At 41.5% G+C, this 18,374-nt stretch overlaps 2 protein-coding genes across 19 annotated transcripts in view; both read right to left on the bottom strand.

Annotated features, from left to right (window-relative positions):
- Positions 1–73: 73 nt before the first annotated feature.
- On the bottom strand, positions 74–4,989 carry si:ch211-214j24.10 (uncharacterized protein LOC558894 homolog). The gene is made up of 4 exons (XM_055055478.1): positions 4,862–4,989; positions 1,268–2,068; positions 1,156–1,188; positions 74–923 (listed from the first exon to the last, which is right to left on the bottom strand). Exons 1-4 carry the CDS (start codon positions 4,875–4,877, stop codon positions 874–876), a joined length of 900 nt encoding a protein of 299 aa, XP_054911453.1. The 5' UTR covers positions 4,878–4,989; the 3' UTR covers positions 74–873.
- Positions 4,990–11,519: 6,530 nt separating this feature from the next.
- nav3 (neuron navigator 3) overlaps positions 11,520–18,374 on the bottom strand; it is a 321,262-nt gene continuing 314,407 nt past the window's right edge. For all 18 annotated transcript variants that reach the window (XM_055055458.1, XM_055055457.1, XM_055055447.1 and 15 more), the window contains 6 exons: positions 17,990–18,144; positions 17,769–17,840; positions 17,182–17,378; positions 16,960–17,078; positions 15,708–15,911; positions 11,520–14,903 (listed from right to left, as the gene is read on the bottom strand). In XM_055055458.1, coding sequence (XP_054911433.1) covers positions 14,784–14,903; positions 15,708–15,911; positions 16,960–17,078; positions 17,182–17,378; positions 17,769–17,840; positions 17,990–18,144 — 867 coding nt within the window. In that variant the 3' untranslated portion in view covers positions 11,520–14,783. The remainder of the gene's footprint in view (positions 14,904–15,707; positions 15,912–16,959; positions 17,079–17,181; positions 17,379–17,768; positions 17,841–17,989; positions 18,145–18,374) is intronic.

Genomic DNA, 18,374 nt, shown 5'->3' with positions numbered 1-18,374 from the left:
AGTTTAAAGCCACAAAGCGCTAAATATGAGGGGCAGTTTTACAGCAGGCAGCAAATAAAATGTAGTCAAACCCTCCAAGTTTATTCTTTTTTTTTATTAAGCAATACTTTCTTACGTCCCTCCTCCTTCTCCAGTGTAATTTTTGCTTTAATTCAAATAAATTTTCAAAAGCTACCACACAGAACATTGCGACATCCCTTATGGATTCAAACATTCACCCGATAGGAACCAAATAAAAAAAATAATCATGAGAACACAGCATTAAGATCTGTAGGGTGAACTGTACTGTGCCTTTAACTACACCCGTCTGTAAACTGAAGACATGAAACTGACAACCCTTGCATTCATAAACAATAAAACTCAAGTAGGTACAGGACATTCTTCTGGTTTCCAATTCAAAATGGGGGAGAAGAAAAACTTGTGAGGGCTTCTCACACACGCACTGGTCAGTTTTAAACAAAGTGCTTGATTGACCACTCGCTTTGCAGAGGACAGCATTGAATAAAACTGTGACTTTCAAAAAAAAGGGAGAAAATTAATTAAATTAGACTCCTTGGAGATTTAAAGAAAATAAACTGTAGGAGGGGGAGGAAAAAAAAGGCCAGCTTTACAGGAAGAAGCTAAAATGGGAATGAGGTGATCATTTAAGGCAGGCTTTTTGTAAGGCGTTAAAAAAAGTCCATTGCTGTAAGATCTCAAAAGAGTTAGTCCAAAGTGTCTCAGTGTGGCTTTATGTGAAGACATCATCCTGAGTGCAGCTTGTGAGAATGGGACTCAAATTTGTCCGTCTTCCTTGAGTATAGATGTGCGTGAAGTTGTGTGTGTGTGCGTGTGTATTCTGTAGGCGGTCAATGCTGTGTGTCGGTCACACTGCTAGGCCGGGCGCTCCTGGGTCTCCTTGTACCACACCACTCTTTTTGGACCTGGAACAATAAAAGCAGATCAGATTCAACTCGACAAAAATTGATCAATACATTTGGTTTCATTTCAATGTTTAAATACCAATAAAATGTCTCAAAGAAGAAAAAGCGGTCTGTTTTTCTTTCACATTTGTAATTCTACTGCACACAGCCTGGAAAAGGTGCCGTTTGACTCCTCAATAAATAAAGTTACATACAATACTCCATAAAATGTAAAATAGTTCAGACAACTCACCTTTCTTCTGTCTGTTACAGATTATATTCCATTCTAAAAGGGGGGAGAAAACCAAAAATTACCAACTGGTCTCTATTGTAACTTAAAGCCAGTGTGCAGCTGAAGCTCCTACCTCTATTGTGATAGTTCAAAGCCTCCACTAGATGGCGACAGCTGAGCAGGAGGTCCCCGTTGGCCTGCTGCGCTTCGGCCTCAGAAGCAGGAACAGGAGTTTCCTCCTGGAGCTGAACTGTGAGAGCTGCGTCATGCTGTAGGTCCGCTGGGTGTTTGCTCTCTGTGTCCACTAGAGGGCTAGCAGCAGGGTGAAGGAGGGGCCCCTCTGTGATTGGCTTAGCTTCACTAATAAAACTCAGACCCCACTGGTTCTGCAGCAGGTCCCCGATGGCAGGCCGCTCCTCCAGCGTTCCGCTCGTTGCTCCGGCCTTCACCTTGGAGGCGTAGCTCACGGCCGGCTGCAGCTTGGCAGGACTGTCCTGCACCGGGAAAGCGGGCGGAGGCTTGAGCAGCGACAGGCTGTCCTCCACCCACTTCTCCTTCTGATTGGCCTTTAGTGGGCGCTCTCCGGCTCGCAGCGCCCCCTTCTGGCTCTCCCTTCGGACGGAGCGGCCCTTGTGAGGCTGGTTCTTGCGCTCCTTCTCTCTGCGGAAGCTGGGGCCGTGGGCGTGGCTGGGGCCGTGGGCGTGGCTGGGGCCGTGGGCGTGGCTGGGGCCGTTAGGCTCGCTCTGGGGGGACCGTTGTCGTGGAGACTGGGCGTTTCCGGAGATGCAGCCGCCTCCTCCTCCTCCGCAGTTTCCCGAACCAGGAGACAGGCGGCGGTTACGGATCTGGGGCTCAGACTTGGTTGCCGATACGAGGACTGCTTGGTCACACAGGGTTTCGGACTCACACACAGTGTTGCTTGCTTCCCATGTACCTGGAAGGAAAACGTACACAAGTCGGTGAAAACGTCATTCTGCATTAGGGTTGAACCGATTAAACAGATTCATCGCGATTTAACAACTTTTGAAATCAACTAGTTTAGTAATGGTGGAGTACAAACTTAATAAAGGCCTTTTGCTAAAACCATCAAACGTAATTAAGCCAAAACTGTACAAAAAACATTTACAATTTGTATTTTATATGAAAAGCCTTTGTACACATGTTCAGAACTTCTGAAGTGGCAACCAGTTCAAATTCTGTAAAAATAAATACATAAATAAATAATAGTAATTCAAATAAATCTAGCAAAACGCATTTAATAGTTGTTTTTTTGAGAATTTGAACCAACTGAACCTTTAATTACAGAACTTGTTGCTGTCCAGTCATTAGTATTCAATGTTTTCAGCTCCAGATTCATTCTTTCCTTGTAAAAAGTATCAAAGTTGAATTAATTGAATCTTTTAATGCGTTTCAAATGTCTAAGACTTCAGTGGTTAAATGAAAAATCAGAACAATGACATTTGTTTTATCCGACGAACGGTCAGAATAATCAGTAGAATAACTGATAGCTGCTTTCTGCTTTAATGCTAGTTTGATCCCATGTGGCTACGACACAAACCTTCACCTCTCATCCACTAAAGCTTCGACTTTCTGTCTTTTAAAAACGGTCCAACCAAGGTCTGAGTTTGCAAATTAGATTATCATATGTCAATTCATACCCACATCAACCAACTAATTGATGGATCTTTTTTTAACTGTTTTGGCCCAAGATCAGAAGCAATTTTTATTTGTTTTGTACCCCATTTGTCTACCCCAACATCAACATTTCCACCATTCAGACGCATCAACCAACACCAGGTACTGTGCTTTCATTTATTTTACATGGAGTTTAAAGGATGATGCTGTAGCTCCTTTGTTTTCTGGTGGATCAAGAGAAAATAATTACTAAGCATCGTAGTCCCAAGGAGAAAACAAATCAAGCCCCGAAACAAGGATCAAACTGAGCTGTTAGTTGAATCAGAACAAAAATAAATGGACATAATAATATATTTTCTGAATGCCCATATTTTATTAAAATGCCTGATTAAAAGGAAAATAAAACTGATGGGTAAAGATTATTTACAAAATCAGTGATGAATGAACTGATGATGGGAAGCAAACTGATACAGCAAACTGGGTTTTAGAAACAACTTGGGTAACAGGATCAAATCACATTTTCTATAAAGTGCACAAGACCATGAAGACATAAAGGCAAATTTATCCATCAGCTTGGAATATTTTGGTATGTGTAGTTTATGTACATAAATACAATTTAAAAAATTTTTTATCTGGAAGTGGAGCTGATATTCACTAATTTGGTTGTGCAGCTTCACATTCTCTTCACATTCGGTGCACAAGTCGGCCAGTAACAATTTAAAGAAATGATCTAGAAAATTTGATAAAGAAATGAGGCAAAGCAGCTCCACCCGCAGTGTGGATGGAGGGAGAAAAGGGAATCTAATTATTCAAAAGAATCAAAGATTTTTATGCATACGATTCTCTGCAAAGACAACCGGATGCATGTCCACAGGCGTGACCTGGAAATCGGTACAAAAATAAAAGCACACGGGTATGAAATGGGGACGCTAACAGGCAAAGGGGAACATTTATTCGCTTCCATGATTGTGTAAACACAGACTGGGGTGAATAACACGTTTTCATGTGACTTTCCTGTGGAAGTGGAGCTCAAAACTCAACAGCAGCTCCCTGTTGTCTCCGCTTTCACCATGTGCAGGAGGGAACAAATTGTACCGGACTGAAGGACAGTCAATTCATAAAATCCAGATGCGAAGTTAGAATATCAGCAGGGATGAAACATCAAACATGGCTGGTTTATTATAGACTTTTTTAAAAATCAAAACTCCCATTCACATTTATTTTTATTAAACTAAAATTACTTTTAAATGAATTTAAACTTTATACAAAACAATCTTATGCTGCAAATTGGGTCACAGTCTCCATCTTGATCAGGAATGGAAAAAGATGAATCACAGGATATAACGCGTCTACTGGAAAAAGTTGGTTCTTTTTTTATTATTATTTTTATTGTCGAGCAGCCACCTTCGACCCACATGACTCAAAAAGATGCTGACGTAATTACTGGCTATTTTCGTCGGCAAATCATGCGAAACGTAAATACATATTACCTAAGCTGAGGAAGGAATAGAAATGTGGGACATGTTGGGTCCGACCACACTCAACGACCCCCCACCGTTTATAGGAGTCCATCGACGCGGTTTAACACGTCGCAGCAGAAATTTCGGGAAGCTAGCTGGTTTCCAGGAACAGCAGCCTGGACATGCCGCCTTTAGAAGACCGTTTTCCACACACACACAACGCCACGTTGTGAGCTATTAGCTACGCAGCTCACTTGTAACAGAACAGCGAGCGCTACTAGCTAGCACCGGCGTTAGCAAATTAGTTAGTAGCGCCCAAATGCTGCGAACTCAACTCGACGGACCACCTCGTGTTGTTGATTTTTTTTAATGAATTCAATTTAATGGTGATAAGTCACACAGTCGGGGTTATAACTTAGATACTGAAAACCCTTTAACAGTTAACAGCTAATAGCCGCGCAAAGCGAAGTCAAAGTTTCGTAACCCCCACCCCCTCCCTCCATTCAAAGCGGTGACCAGGCTGCCTTCGGTATCGCTAGCCCAGATGCTAATGCCGCGGCGAGACAACTTGCAAAGCTCGGAAAGTGAACAAAACACCAGCGAGTGTAAACCGAACGGCGGCTCAAACTCACCAGTTTTGATATGCATGTCTTTCCGCCTTCGCGTATCGCTGAAGTCAACCCGTTGAGCAACTTTTGTTTACAAGGTTGATTGTAACGACGGCTCAGCTCGTCTGAATGTAACCACCACCCGGAAAACGACAGGGGATATGTAAACTGCGAACGGAAGTCCCTGCAAGTAAAGCGGTCCGACTGGAAACTTGGAGGGAAATTTTGAAATTTTCAAACTGAAAAAACGCCACCCTGTGTGACGAACACATGATGCAAGGGAGAGCGCTGCTGTCTGTAGATATAGCGTAAAAGAACCCAATATATTAGATTTACTGTAATAAATAAAACCCCAATTACTCTTGATGTGTCTATTTCTTCATGAAACTATTTCTAACAAACTTGCCAGCTTTTGAGATGAACTTGGAGTGAGACATGGGTTGTGTACAGTCACTGTTTTTAAAGTGGCATGCATGAATTAATATTTGAGGAATAAGTGGAAGCTAAGTTTTGATGTTAATACTTTTGTCGTGAAAATAGTTGGTATAAAGTCTGTGTTTTGTGATGATGTGGTTGTCAGGTGATGTTTCAGGAGCAGCCTCTGCAAATGTTTGAAACACCGCAGCCTTATGCAAGGAGAGTTCTCCAACTACCTGAATGTCTACAAAACCACATGCAGCACCGAGGAAAAAAGTGTTTCACTTTCAGTGTCGACTCTTTCCTTATTTGTAGAGAGATCTATCTGGACAGGATGACAAAGAGAGGGTTGACCGCTGATCCAAACAAAATTCCAGTGAGCAAAGATTCCTTCAACCGTGAATGAAAATAACTAATGATTTCAAATCTTTTATTCCCTTGGTACCAAACCCTTTTTGAGGTTTCTCCAGATTTCGATGGAAAAGAAGTGCCAAACAGAAGTTGCTCTTTATTTCTACTGGTATCACCAAACACTGATATATTTTTAAGTAGTGCAGTTCTGAAGACCTGGGTGGAGATCTCAACTGGTACAACAATTTCAGCTTGTCATTAGATTTTGGTAAATAGTACTTTAACAAAACTAGGTTCTTGCCAATAGGAGAAGTTTTGTTTTATATCACATTTTTCCTCCAATGTGTCCAGTTTCCTATAATATTCTACAAATACTGTTTCACAAATACCAGCTTTAGCTTTGTATACTGTGTTGCTTTAAATTGTCATCAAAATGATCAAATGCAAAATAATTCATTACAAAGACATGTTTTTCCAGGCTGCACCAAGTGACATTTTATGGCCAACTGCAGATCTTTAAAAATGTCTGACTTGCCAATTCCAATAACTATTCTGGCCGATACATGTTATTTATTTTTTGTTTGAAAAGCCACTAAATATATTGACAAAATCTAAGTTGCCAACTTAGATTTTGTCAATATATTGTCCCCTTTTATTCTTTCACAGCAGAGTAAAAGAGGTATGAGGCTATGGGCCATTCTCTGATCTCCCAAAATTAAGGAAATCAAAGCCAATTTATTGGTGCACCCCTTTATTTATAATCTTAGAAAGTTCTAAGAAAAAGACATAAAATGTTTAATCTGAAAGCTCATCTTGTTTGCAAACCTGCAGCCTTGGTACCTCCTTACAGGGTCAAAAGTAAATAGGTATTCAGGAATATCAGCCTGAATAATGATATAGCCAATGTCGCTGCAAGCTCATTATCACTCAAGAAGAGCAAATACTTTACAGATCCGTGTTTTTCTGTCTGTTTTTCATTACAATACGTTTTTGTACCCTTTAAAAAAGTTTGACAAATTGCGGAAGCTTAGCATTCCATTTCAAAACAACTTTGCCTGAACCGGAAACGTTAAGTTCTTCCGTTTCAAAGTAAAACCCCGACTGTGCTTAAGCTTCTCTTACCGCCATCTACCGGACAAAGTGTGGATGTTAATGACAGCCAGATAATTTACCCATACAAATACTGTATATCCCTCCGTATGGATACACTATTTAAACAGTTAAATAGCCCCGTAATTATAAAAAATAAAATAAATTGTATTGATGTTTAATACTTTTATATGCCTTCCGATACGTTAAATTAAGAACTTTCTTCTCAGAACTGAAGTCTGTAGCAAATTTGAGGCAAGTATTTTATATACGTATTTTTTAAGCTCCCACCAATAAAGTATAAAAAACAAACCAAAAATTTTTTTTTAAAAATTATAAAAGTCCAGACTGGTAGCAGGCTAGTAAACTTAATAACCATCATTCATTTTAGGGCAAAGCTATTTAGCTTAGCATGTTTGTTAAGTGGAAGACTACAGACTTGCTCCAGGAGCAGACGACCCAACTAATTAACAAATATAAAAATACTTAAGTTATGCAATAAAGATATATTTGAAAATAGTCTGGTCACCCCTACATTAATGATATTAAAATAAGAGTAAATTATTGTTTTAAATTATAATGCATTTTGGTAATACAACAGGTGAATTATTAGAGATGTTTGCATAAACACCAACTGTGTGGGACAGAAACTCGAACTGAAACGAGTTTTAGTTCGTTGGAAGAACATTTTATTCGTTCATGAGTTGTCTGTGTGCAAATTGCCAAGACTTTGCTCAGAGTTTCCTCCGCATCGACATAGTTTTCAATAAATAAAATGTTTTTGTTCTCGTATCAACGTTGGTCCCAAGACATAGCGTCCGATGACAAAAATCACACATTTCCTGAAAGTTACCTGTTCTTTCCGGAGGGGGGAAGACACAATATTAGAGATGATATGACATTTACAGTGATACCAGAAGTATCTTAAGTCATTTGGAGACACGTTTGCACAAAAAAAATGTACTTCAAGCTATCATCTGCCAGAAACGTCAGGGAATCCATCCGATTAGTTATTGAAGAGCTTGTTGCTGAAGTCTGCGTCCGTGAAACGTGACAATCTTTGGACGGAGCTGAGGAAAGCTGCTGCGTGGTTACGTTCAGTCAGTTAGAGCTGGGTTCGCCTCCTCACGGCAGCAGGGTATGAGCAGCCGGTCACACTGGTCCTGGAACAAGAATATTCACAAATATTCACTGATTCACAAAAGAACCCCTTAAAGAAAATACATAGGTGGAGTTACTCGACTGACCTTCACAAGGTACTAAATTACACAAAACGGCACAAAAAAAACATGGCACACACTAAGTATTTATTGAACAAAGATAAAGTTAAAATACAAAAACTGCATGTGGAATCAGTATGTATAGCCTTGCAGCTTCCACAGGACTTAAGAGGGAAGACTGCTGTAAAATACATAAATTATTTTTATTGTAAATTGGCATCAAACGAGGCGTGACAACCTTTCGTTGTGGCTTTAAGGTTTTGGAACGCGTCGTATATTTTTTATATACTTCCAATAACATTTTATGCCTTTTTAACAGCATGATAAAACCTAAATCTTTACCATGTGCTGACGCGTAAAACCCTAAAACTCGTCGTGGGATGTATGATTGACGTGACGTCACCTCAGAGCCGTGATTCGCTGCTCGCGAGCAATGGCCGACTGACACGAGCACTGGACACAAGCTAAAGCATACAAATGCTTCAAAAGCAAAAAAAAAAAAAAAAAAAAAAAAACAAACTATACCACAAATTTTCACAGCAGAGAGAAATTACAAATGTGACTCTGTACTACCGCCGGTCTCCTTGCGTCACACTAGCTTCTATTCAGTGTCGTCACTTCCGCCCTGTTAGCTAGAAACTTCTTCTCCCTCCTGCCTACCTTTTTTACGGGACGACGAAATATACGACGAGAAACAAAGCGATGTCAAAAAGCAGGAACACCCACAAATCCACCCAGTAGGAGTGCTTCGGTAAGTTAACGAGGTCTCCCTTGGAGTTAAACGTTTTATCCTCTCCTGAGGAAGCCGCGGGAGTCACACCGGGTCCCATCTTTCCAACGGCTGCAGTTGGGCGTTACCCGGAAGAGGAGAAGGATATCCTTCCTTCAAAATAAAAGGCCCTTTAACAAATAGTGATTTTCATATTTCTGTCACGTTAGAAATAAATAAATAAATAAAATAAAATACATTTTATACAGCAATCTGGACAAAAGACTACTTTTGTCTTTCCCTTAAGGTGCTTTTCCATCAAAACTAGTTTAGCTTTGTAAAACTCAATTGTATTTTAGATTTTTGAACTGTGGCTACAACTCCACTTGTCCACATAGACTTGAATCTATGTACTGTTAATTTCTAATTTGAAGAATTCTACCATTTTTTTATTTTTATTTTTTTTGACAAAAAGTAACCAAACAGCCAACCAGAATGTAATAAGCTACAAAAAGTTACAGCAGGTGCAAATTCACAAGGAACATTTAACCCAGCATTAGTGGGTGGGCAAGTGTATTTGATCATGAAAGATCATTTATGTGGAAATGATTCTTGTTTTAGAAAAAGCAGATGCTGCTCTGGCAACTGTCGTTTCAACTGAACAAAAACTCAAACAAATTGCTTGAGTGACACCAAATACCATTTATTAGGGCTTTACAAAGACTACAAAATCCTCCAGATGACTTAAATCACTGCCTCTGTATATTTACATAATATGTTACATACAAATGTACAAAATATAAAACATTTAAGGACAAATGTTTCACCCGGAAAGAAACAAGAACTTTCTCTCAAACCAGAGTAAATGCTATGGTCTCCAACTGAGATGCAACTCGAAAGTGTAAGTGGAAAAATGACCAGTTAATTTTCAACACAATGGCATGCACTGTTAATGATGTCAAAGTGCTGTTATCCTGGGAACTAACGGCCTATAACAGGAGTGTACATAGGTTTTGATACATGGGTGTAGGTCTCGGTATAGAGCAGTGCTTCTCAAATAGTGGGGCGGGCCCCCTTTGGGGGCGCGGTGCGATACCTAGGGGGCGCGTGTGATCCTGGGGAACAGCCTTTTTTTGGCCGTACTAGTATAAAGTGTAATTGCGCACAGTAGGCGGCAGTGGCGCTCTCATTGTTACTTCTGTCACGTTTGCGACAGTGCAACATTTTACGACTTACAAGACAACAGGTTTGCCTTGGTTAGCAGTGTTAAGTCAACAAAAAGCTCCGACTGCGTTCTGTCTATGGCCTCCGTTATTCAACAACCCCCAACATGAAAAAGTTTTTAACAGGGATGAAAAGAAAAGCGGAGAGAGACAAAGATAATGAGACAACAGAAAGTCAACCGAAAGCTAAGAAGAGGAAATACGACGAAGCGTATTTAACGCTTGGCTTCACTGTGACTACAGTTGGAGAAGAGGAAAGACCGGTTTGTTTGCTGTGTCTAAAAATGCTCGCAGCGGACAGCATGAAGCCAAATAAATTAGCGCGTCACTTAAATACGTTACATCCCAATCACGCCGATAAGCCGCTAGAGTTTTTTCAGCGAAAAAAATGTTAATAAGGAAAAAATGTTATGCAGAGATGGATAGTCACGGTGGGGAATGGGGGGGCGCGAATAGTTTTCTTCTTGCTAGGGGGGCGTAACGGAAAATAATTGAGAAGCACTGGTATAGAGCAACCTGTAAACACTGGATTTATCACCCTTGGCATGCAACTACACCACCTGGTTAGCAACCATCAAAGGCTGGGCTGCAGAGACATGTGAAGCTGAGTACAGGTAGGATTGTAGAGGTTTGTCCTGAGGTTGTGACAACAAGACTTCTTGGTCTCTGGTGGGCCTCTTACTGACCAGTAGCACCTGTTTGATGTCGTGTACAGTACAGCGTCGACTCAACTTCAGCGCCTCAGACAGCTAGGAAGCCTAAGGTGGTGGTAAGTTAGGGTTAAAATCACCAGAGAGGAAGTGTTTTTTTTTTTAAATAGCTCAGGATTTTGTAAGTGAAGGTCTGCAGTAGATGACTATGTTTGGTATCCTCATTCAGCATAAATCCAGGTTAGTCATTTCCAAAGGCAAGCAATTAGTGCAAAACCAAAGTGGACCTCTACTATCTTAACTGAAATCTCAGAAATGTCATAATGGTTTGAACAAAAGTTGCATTTTGAGCCTTGAAGCCATTGCCATGTAGGCAGTAGGTGGTTATTTACCCAGAGGCTTCTCTCTGTTTGCAAGGGAAGTTTAGGTTGGAGGCAATGTGTCACCAATAATCTTCCAGTGTGAAACAAACACCGAGTACGGAACATAGTGTTTCCAGTGAAGGCGTTTACATTCCCTACAAGAACTTTTTCTCCATTAACCATAGTCACTTCAAGCGACTGACCAACCACGCAGTACTTGGTGAAGGGAAAGTTGATGTGTTGAGAACAAACTCAAAGAACTCCCAAGAGTTAAAATAATGGTCAAATTGTTTGGCTTTTGCGGGGTATGTGTCAAAGTAGCTGTTTCATATAAAAGTAAATCATTTTTCCCTTGGGTACTTCGAGGCAAATCACCTTCCAGAGCAAATATGAGGATGGCTTCACAAAAGGCCACGGGTCAGTCTGTACTCCCGTTCCACTTTGTTCCAACATTATTACTTCGAATGACAATCTATGGTGGTAAAATGTGGTTGTCAAATTAGGTATAAAAGATTCCCTGCAGGATATAAATTGACACACTTTTAGTATCTTGAGGTGAGAAACAAATGAACTAAAAATGTACAAACTGACCAGCAGCCTTAGAATAAACCACAATGACGTTTCTTGAGTTGCTTTGAGGCAATGAAAGTATTCGCTCCTCTCAAACTGCCTACAACATTTTTTATTTAAATTTTTTAACAAAACCTCACTTATAAAATCCTGAGCCATCCATTTGAGGAACAACAGGCATTCCTAAAGACAGGGAGGATCCAGAGTATTTTGTGGTGGAGTAAGGAGCTTTGGACAGGTGCCTACATGTTTTGTTTTTTTTCTTTCTTCAGTTTAGTTAGTTCAAATGGTATTTCTGTACAGTTAATGCCTCCTGCATAGGCAAAACATCAAATCACCACAAGACACACACACCTGTTTCTGACAGCGGGTTGAGTTTTTGCATCTTTTTCTTCTCCATTTTCCATACGTACGACGATATCTTCAGCGGGTTTTGCATTTTGTAACACCGACAGGCCAGAATGGATCTTTGATTCACTGTGCAAGAATTCTGGAAGTATTTACAGCCCACCCCGACCCTCAAACGTGTGCAAAATTGACCCACTTAAACAAAGAAAGAACAATCAAAATTCTAAATGGCTTCTTCCGTCCAGTACACACATACAAACAGGTAAAGTTCTCTTCTCAGTGCACCCTCCCACCCCACCCCCACTCCTATTTATTAATTTTTTTTAAAAAAAGCTTCAAAACATGCTCATCAGGCTTAATAAAAAGAAACAAAAAACAAAACAGTTTGGTTGTGCTCCTGGTAATTCAAGTGAGCCCAGCTCAACTGGGCGCAAAACAACAACTAAAAAAATACCCAACCCCCCTTTTTTGTGTTTCTTTATACAATATTGATTGGTCTGTTTTTTGAACTGAAATACAGCGTTACATCTTTTAACTTCTTACTGTCAGAAAGAAGCAAGGATGCCTCATAAGAAGAAGATGGGACCACAAGCAGTAATGCCTACATCTCATACTAGAAGCGGCATCTTTGACGCCGACGGTTAGCATGATCCGACAGTGAAATGCACCCCTCTTCCAATAACAGCCAGAGAAAGCGGAGGAACGTTTAAGGCAGTTAGAAAGCACCAACATTATTGTTCCCTTTTACGGCTCTTGGCTGATCCACTCAAACTGTAAAAGACGGCGGCTTGACTGGTTTTTGGATACCTCCAGGACAAAGATGGACGCAGGGTATTGAACAGGTGAAAGTTTGGGTTATGTGGGTTTGGACGATTTGGTATTTGGATCACTTCTAACCCCGGAGAACTTCTACAACCATGGTGGGCTTTTGCTTTTTGATCGCAAGTCTTTACGGCGTGAACATTTGGCAGTTGGATCAAAGGGAATCATTGGCACTTTTCCATGTCGCCTTCACAGTAACAGGACGACTGGGCGACACACAGATCTCACACTTTCATTGTGCTTGGTGTTGGCATTTGGAACAGCTTGGCAGTGGCTGACCCTGATAAGGTTCGGGCCAGGGGGCCCAGCACCACGAGGCTTAAGCAAATGTCCGCCAATTTGTTCAGAGCTGACCCAAGGCATACGTGGGAAAAGGGGCTGCTTAGGGTCCGCCACTGGCTTGGAGACCCCAGGAGCTCCCCAAAATTTAGAATGACAGGTTCAAAATGTGCTAGGTATAAATGTAGATCGTTTTAGTGGTTCAGAAAACAGATTTATCAAAAAAAACAGCTAAGAAATTTATAACATTTTAGATGGGAGAGGTTGGCTTTGCACCTGACCCAAGTCTAGATAGTTGCTTACTTCAGCCTCATCAAAACCAAACCAGTTTATCCAAAGTAAAAGCATCAAAAGTGTTTCGCGCCACACGTAAAATATTAACTGCTCATCACGAGGCGTGATGAGCAGCTGGTTACTGGTGCCACGTTTTTAAAAGGCTTTGGTCTCAAAACTGCCAGAATTTCCCAATCATGGTTGAAAGTCCGAAGTTGCGATGTCACTCCATGGAACATTAAACAATGCAATGCTGCTACTGCCCCCACCTGGACAAAAGGACGCAAATACAACTTTCCCTGGCTTTTTTTAAAAAATAATAATAATTTGGCTGTTTGGAGTTACAATGTGGAAAACTAATGGAGCGCCACATATCACTTTTATTAAAATAATGCATTTTTAGAACTACAGTTGGCAAGATATGAATGGTAAGCTGCCTAGAGGTCCCAATTAACCAACTAATCTCTACTTAGAGACTGTAGGTTTAATTGTGTACAAACAAATCTTCTGTAAGGTAACTGAACATGATCAATGGATGACAATATAGATGTGACATTAGTCCTGCTGTGGCGGCTTATGAGCTTGTTAGAAAACAAATGGGTCGGCTCTGGGTCTTTAATAAATAATTGTAATAATATATAATATCTATCGCAGATGACTTCCGGTCCTAGTTGAACTGCAAGGGCTCAAAGTTGTCCTACATCGCTAACTGCTAACAGTTTCCACCAGTTGTTGTGCAAAGCGTCAGCCTTGGCCAACGAAAAGACATTAAAAACTACACCTGCTTTGCTTTTCACGCCCCGCTGTTAAAGCTGACAGTGAAGACAGAGCGCCCTGCCCAAGGACACTCTGGCATTCTTGATGATGTTCAAAGAAGGGACTTGAACCGATAAACGGTTCCGATCCGAGGGGATTTCCTCCCTGCTGCCTCTGTGTGTACATACATGTGTGTGTCTGTAAGAAGCACCTCTGTAAACAAGGAAAGACGTAACAGAACCAGCCATACCAATGTAAACATGTGTAGATATAACTGGGTAAAAAAAATAAAAAAAAACAAAACAGTAATATAAAAAAACAATATTCAGTTTTGTTGTTTCTGGGACGCTCTGGAAACCAACGTCTGAAAGTAAACCGAAGGAAAAGTATCTCATTGTTGGGAACACTTTTGGAAAAAGCCAACCAGAGCTTATGGGTATTTCTCATCACAAACACGCGGACATTTTTATAAAAATGTCACAAAAACGAACAGGACAGTACGGTTTGTTGGACGTAATGTAGACAGTCTTCAACCTGTGGTTTGGTTCGACATTGTGACCACTAAGGACCAAGTTGGTAAAGCCTCTGACAGCATAAAACATTCGGATTTCATATTGCACCATTAAAATATAGGCATTTTCTTTCAATTTGAGAGTATATTTTGAGTATTAAAACTTTTCATATATTATATATCTGTAGTGCGGGCCCTGTGGTGGACCAGCAGCCTGACCAGGTTGCACCCCGCAGCAGCAGGACTGGATAATGATGGATAAATCCATTTTGTTGTTTCTGGGGGGGTGGGGAGAGGTGTATGTTCTTTGGGGTTCCAAGGTTTTGCCCACAACTTCAGAGGTTTAAAATGAGCTGGTTCTTGGGCTCATAGGGCCGACTCCAAGGAGGAGTCCAGCTGGTCATCGTGGTGACTGGTGCTGTCGCTGTCGCAGCTCTGGGTGCTGGAGTAGTTAGCTGCTTCCTGCAGCCGTAGCAGCATGTTCATCTGTGGAACACAAAACACGGACATGTAGAAGTGTTTGTCAAAACCGAAACATGGTTCGGATGAAGGTTGAGAGAGTTGACAAAATACAAAGAGAGAGAAGACGACTGCAGGAAGTCGTTGGAGGATCGTTCAACATTGGGGTTGGTGGGAAACCTTTGAGATTTCATATCAGAATATTAACCTCACCAGGCTTGCTCAGTTGAATCCTCTGCATTTGGTCAGTACAAATAGAAGGCACCATCACTTACATTTTGAAGAATGAAACTTCACAAGTTGTGCTTTGTGCCCTTTCTAACTGTTGCAGTCAATCAGCGCCATAAACCCGCCGAACTCTTCATCCCTGCTGCAGAGCTAATGATCTAAATAATGCAGAAGTGCTGCTGCATCTGGTGAATTGCTTCCAGTGTTCCTAAAACGGCTTTTGGCACCGCCGCATAATGACTGCACGCGCAGTGGCGCACGTACACACACATGCGCGCGTGTGCAAAATGCACAAACACTCTAGTTAAATCAAGCCAGCTGGGTTTTTTTCTTTTTGGATGGCTAGCTTTTAATTTCTCCTGGGCTGGAATAACCCGCCAAGCAGGAATGAATTGTCTCTCCACTCATTTACTTTCTACTCTCACTGTCCTGAATAGTTCATTTGCAACTTTGACAGTTTTGCTTTAAAGGGGCAGTGTTATGCGCTTTCCAGCTACATTGTATCACTTTGGAGCACAATCAGGCATAATTCAGCTGTTAAAAAATGAGGTGTATGTCCAAATGTGTCCGCATGAAACCGTATTAAGTCAGATCTGTCCTCACCAGCGGGTCTCCCTCGGTGTCGCTCTGAGACACCTGCTTGGACGACGTCCCCTCCTTGGACGAGCTGTAGCCGTCGTATCCCACGTCTTCCGGCCTCAGCTGGAGCAGCGACTGGCCCTCTTGCTGCAGCGAGGCGGCGTTCCACGGATACGTGTCATTCACCCACTTGGACGGATCCTCCCACACGGCTCGCTTACCGTACAGCTGAGGACGGGAACAAAAGATATGCAGGGAAGGAGGAGTGAAAAAAAACTTATCCTTTTCGTTTTTGATGGCTTACCTGGTAAAGCCCAAATCTCTCTTTGATGAGTTGGATTCAAGAGATGCAATGCTCCCCCAGCACTTGTATTCTAACTTTTAGACTAAAAATACAACCTTCAAGATGAAAGTTATGCTTAAATGTTTTATGCATTAAATCCCAGCAGTTTTGTTTGCATAAAACCAGAGTATATCAAGGTGCAAAGATGTTTAACATTTAATTTCAAGATGTTCAGAGACAGCTACCTGTTAATATTTTAACAGTTTGTTATTAGGTTGTTAAATAAACACATTCTGTCACAATGGGCCATTTGAGAACATTCTCTTTTGGCCCGAAATGAATGTGCAAAACCACAAGAAGTTTGCAGTGAATATTGTAGCTATAAACAAACGCAAGCCACACTCTTCAGATTTCCATCAGTGAAAACTTTGAAAAACTGCTGCGTTATTTTCCTTCTGCCTCACATTTACGCACTTTGTGTTGGTCTGTACCGTGCAATGTTACGTTTATTGTTATAATGTGAAAAACTGAGAAAGATGCTTCAAAAGTACTAAACCTCACCAGGTATCTTTGGTTTAGTTTATAGTGCAAACGTTATTGAAATAAGAAAACTGACTTACAAATAACTTTCAGCTTTGTTTTAATAAATGTGTCGGTAGAATCATCACTATATCATCAATATTGAGGAACTAATGACATAAAATAAACTGAAAAGTTACTTTTAGACAGTTTTGCCTTATTTCAAGTGCACTTGAAATAAGACAGAGACTTGCACTAAAAACCAGACCAAAAATGCTTGATAAGATTTTGTGTTTTTGCAGCGTAAGGCCATGTAAATCAATAAGATAAAAGATTTACCAACCAACAGCTTTCCAGTGTCATTTCTCTCGTGCACCATCTTGAGAGGGGCGCACTTGCTCAATTTGAAATAAATGTAGCTGCACTATATGTGTATGATCCAGGAAAATACATAGATAGATATGAATTAGGTACCTGTAGTCCTTCCCTGACAGCCTCCAGCAGGTAGGGGACCAGGGAATAGTTCCACAGGTCTGTGAACCAAACCCGGGAACCTTCTACCTCCATGGGACAGGACAAGAAGAGACGAGGCCCTACGGTGAACAGAGAGGAACACATTACACACGGAGGAACGTTCAAATGTCTGCCTGCTGCTAACTCTGCAGAGGCTAATGTGTGTGTGTGTCCTGAAGTGACCTATGGTGACGTCAGAGGAGCTGTGTGCCTCCAGGAACCCGTTGAGATGCTGCCAGGTCTTGGGGATCCAGTCGATGATCTTGATCAGGTCATTGCTGCGCGTGTTCTTATCAATCTCTGTCTCGATGAGCTTCCGGCGCAGGAAGCGACCCAGGAAGCCTTTGACCGGCTCCGTGTGGTTGGTGCACAGCACCCACCTACACCCGGGCAAGACATCGGCTCATCAGTGCAAAGATGATGACATTTCATCCATTTGTGTAAAAGGTTCGTTTAACTCTCTACCTGAGGGATTTTAAATGAATATTGCCACAAAGAGAAAGTATTCTGTGTTTTCCAGGCACATAGTGCCATTTTATGCCACAACCAAGTAACCGTTACATTCAATTGGTATAAAAATGCTGCAAATATAAACTGTGGCTTAAAAGAAGTTGGACTTTGTAATTTAACACCTTGATGTTGGGCCTCTGTCTTTTTAAGAATTTTTGCATTATTTTTGTAATTTTCCTCCTCCCGTAGAACTAGATAAATCGGGGCTCAGTGTTGGTTGCCTTTGCTGGGCTTGAATTGAGCACAATATGGCGTCAGACCTGAAGTTGTGGTGGAGCTCCAGGTTGGGAGAGGAGGAGACTCCCTGGCTCATGGTCCCGATGACGTACGGGCTGCCCAGGGAAGAGAGACAAAACATGGTTACTTCAACCATGACAAAAGTTCCTCAATTAGCTGACTGTGTGCGAAGGAAGCTGATGGGACGCGGAGTCGACTTGGCGGAAGGCGTGATGCACCGCGCGGCGTTTGGAGTCCTCCTCACCATTTGTGGTACTTGCAGTTGAGGAAGCCGTTGAATATGTCGCTGAGCGAGCCGATGTGGTGCAGGTTGTCCAGGATGACCACATGGGGGAGCTCTGCGTCTGTCCTCTCAGAGTTACAGCGCTCCGCCAGGCTGGACAGGTACTGACGCAGGTCCTGTGGGGAGGAAGCAGTCGTTGACTTTGAGCAATCAAGTCCAAACTGAAGTCAAATTATATCTGCAACAACAGAAAATACCGTATTTGTAAATGTATTCATGCTCCTTAAACGTATTTACTCCTTGTCTATAAGCTACTCTAAATACTTTGGGGGATTTTAAGTGCGCAGCATAGAAGGAAAGAAGTCCAAAAACAATGAATGGATCAAGGTATAAGAGAAAGACAGAA

The sequence above is a fragment of the Poeciliopsis prolifica genome, unplaced genomic scaffold (genome assembly GCF_027474105.1).
Source record: "Poeciliopsis prolifica strain line A6 unplaced genomic scaffold, Auburn_PproV2 SCAFFOLD042, whole genome shotgun sequence".
In the NCBI taxonomy this organism is placed as follows: Eukaryota; Metazoa; Chordata; class Actinopteri; order Cyprinodontiformes; family Poeciliidae; genus Poeciliopsis; species Poeciliopsis prolifica.
The sequence above is the reverse complement of the archived record's forward strand: the minus strand, read 5'-3'. Positions and strand labels throughout refer to the sequence as shown.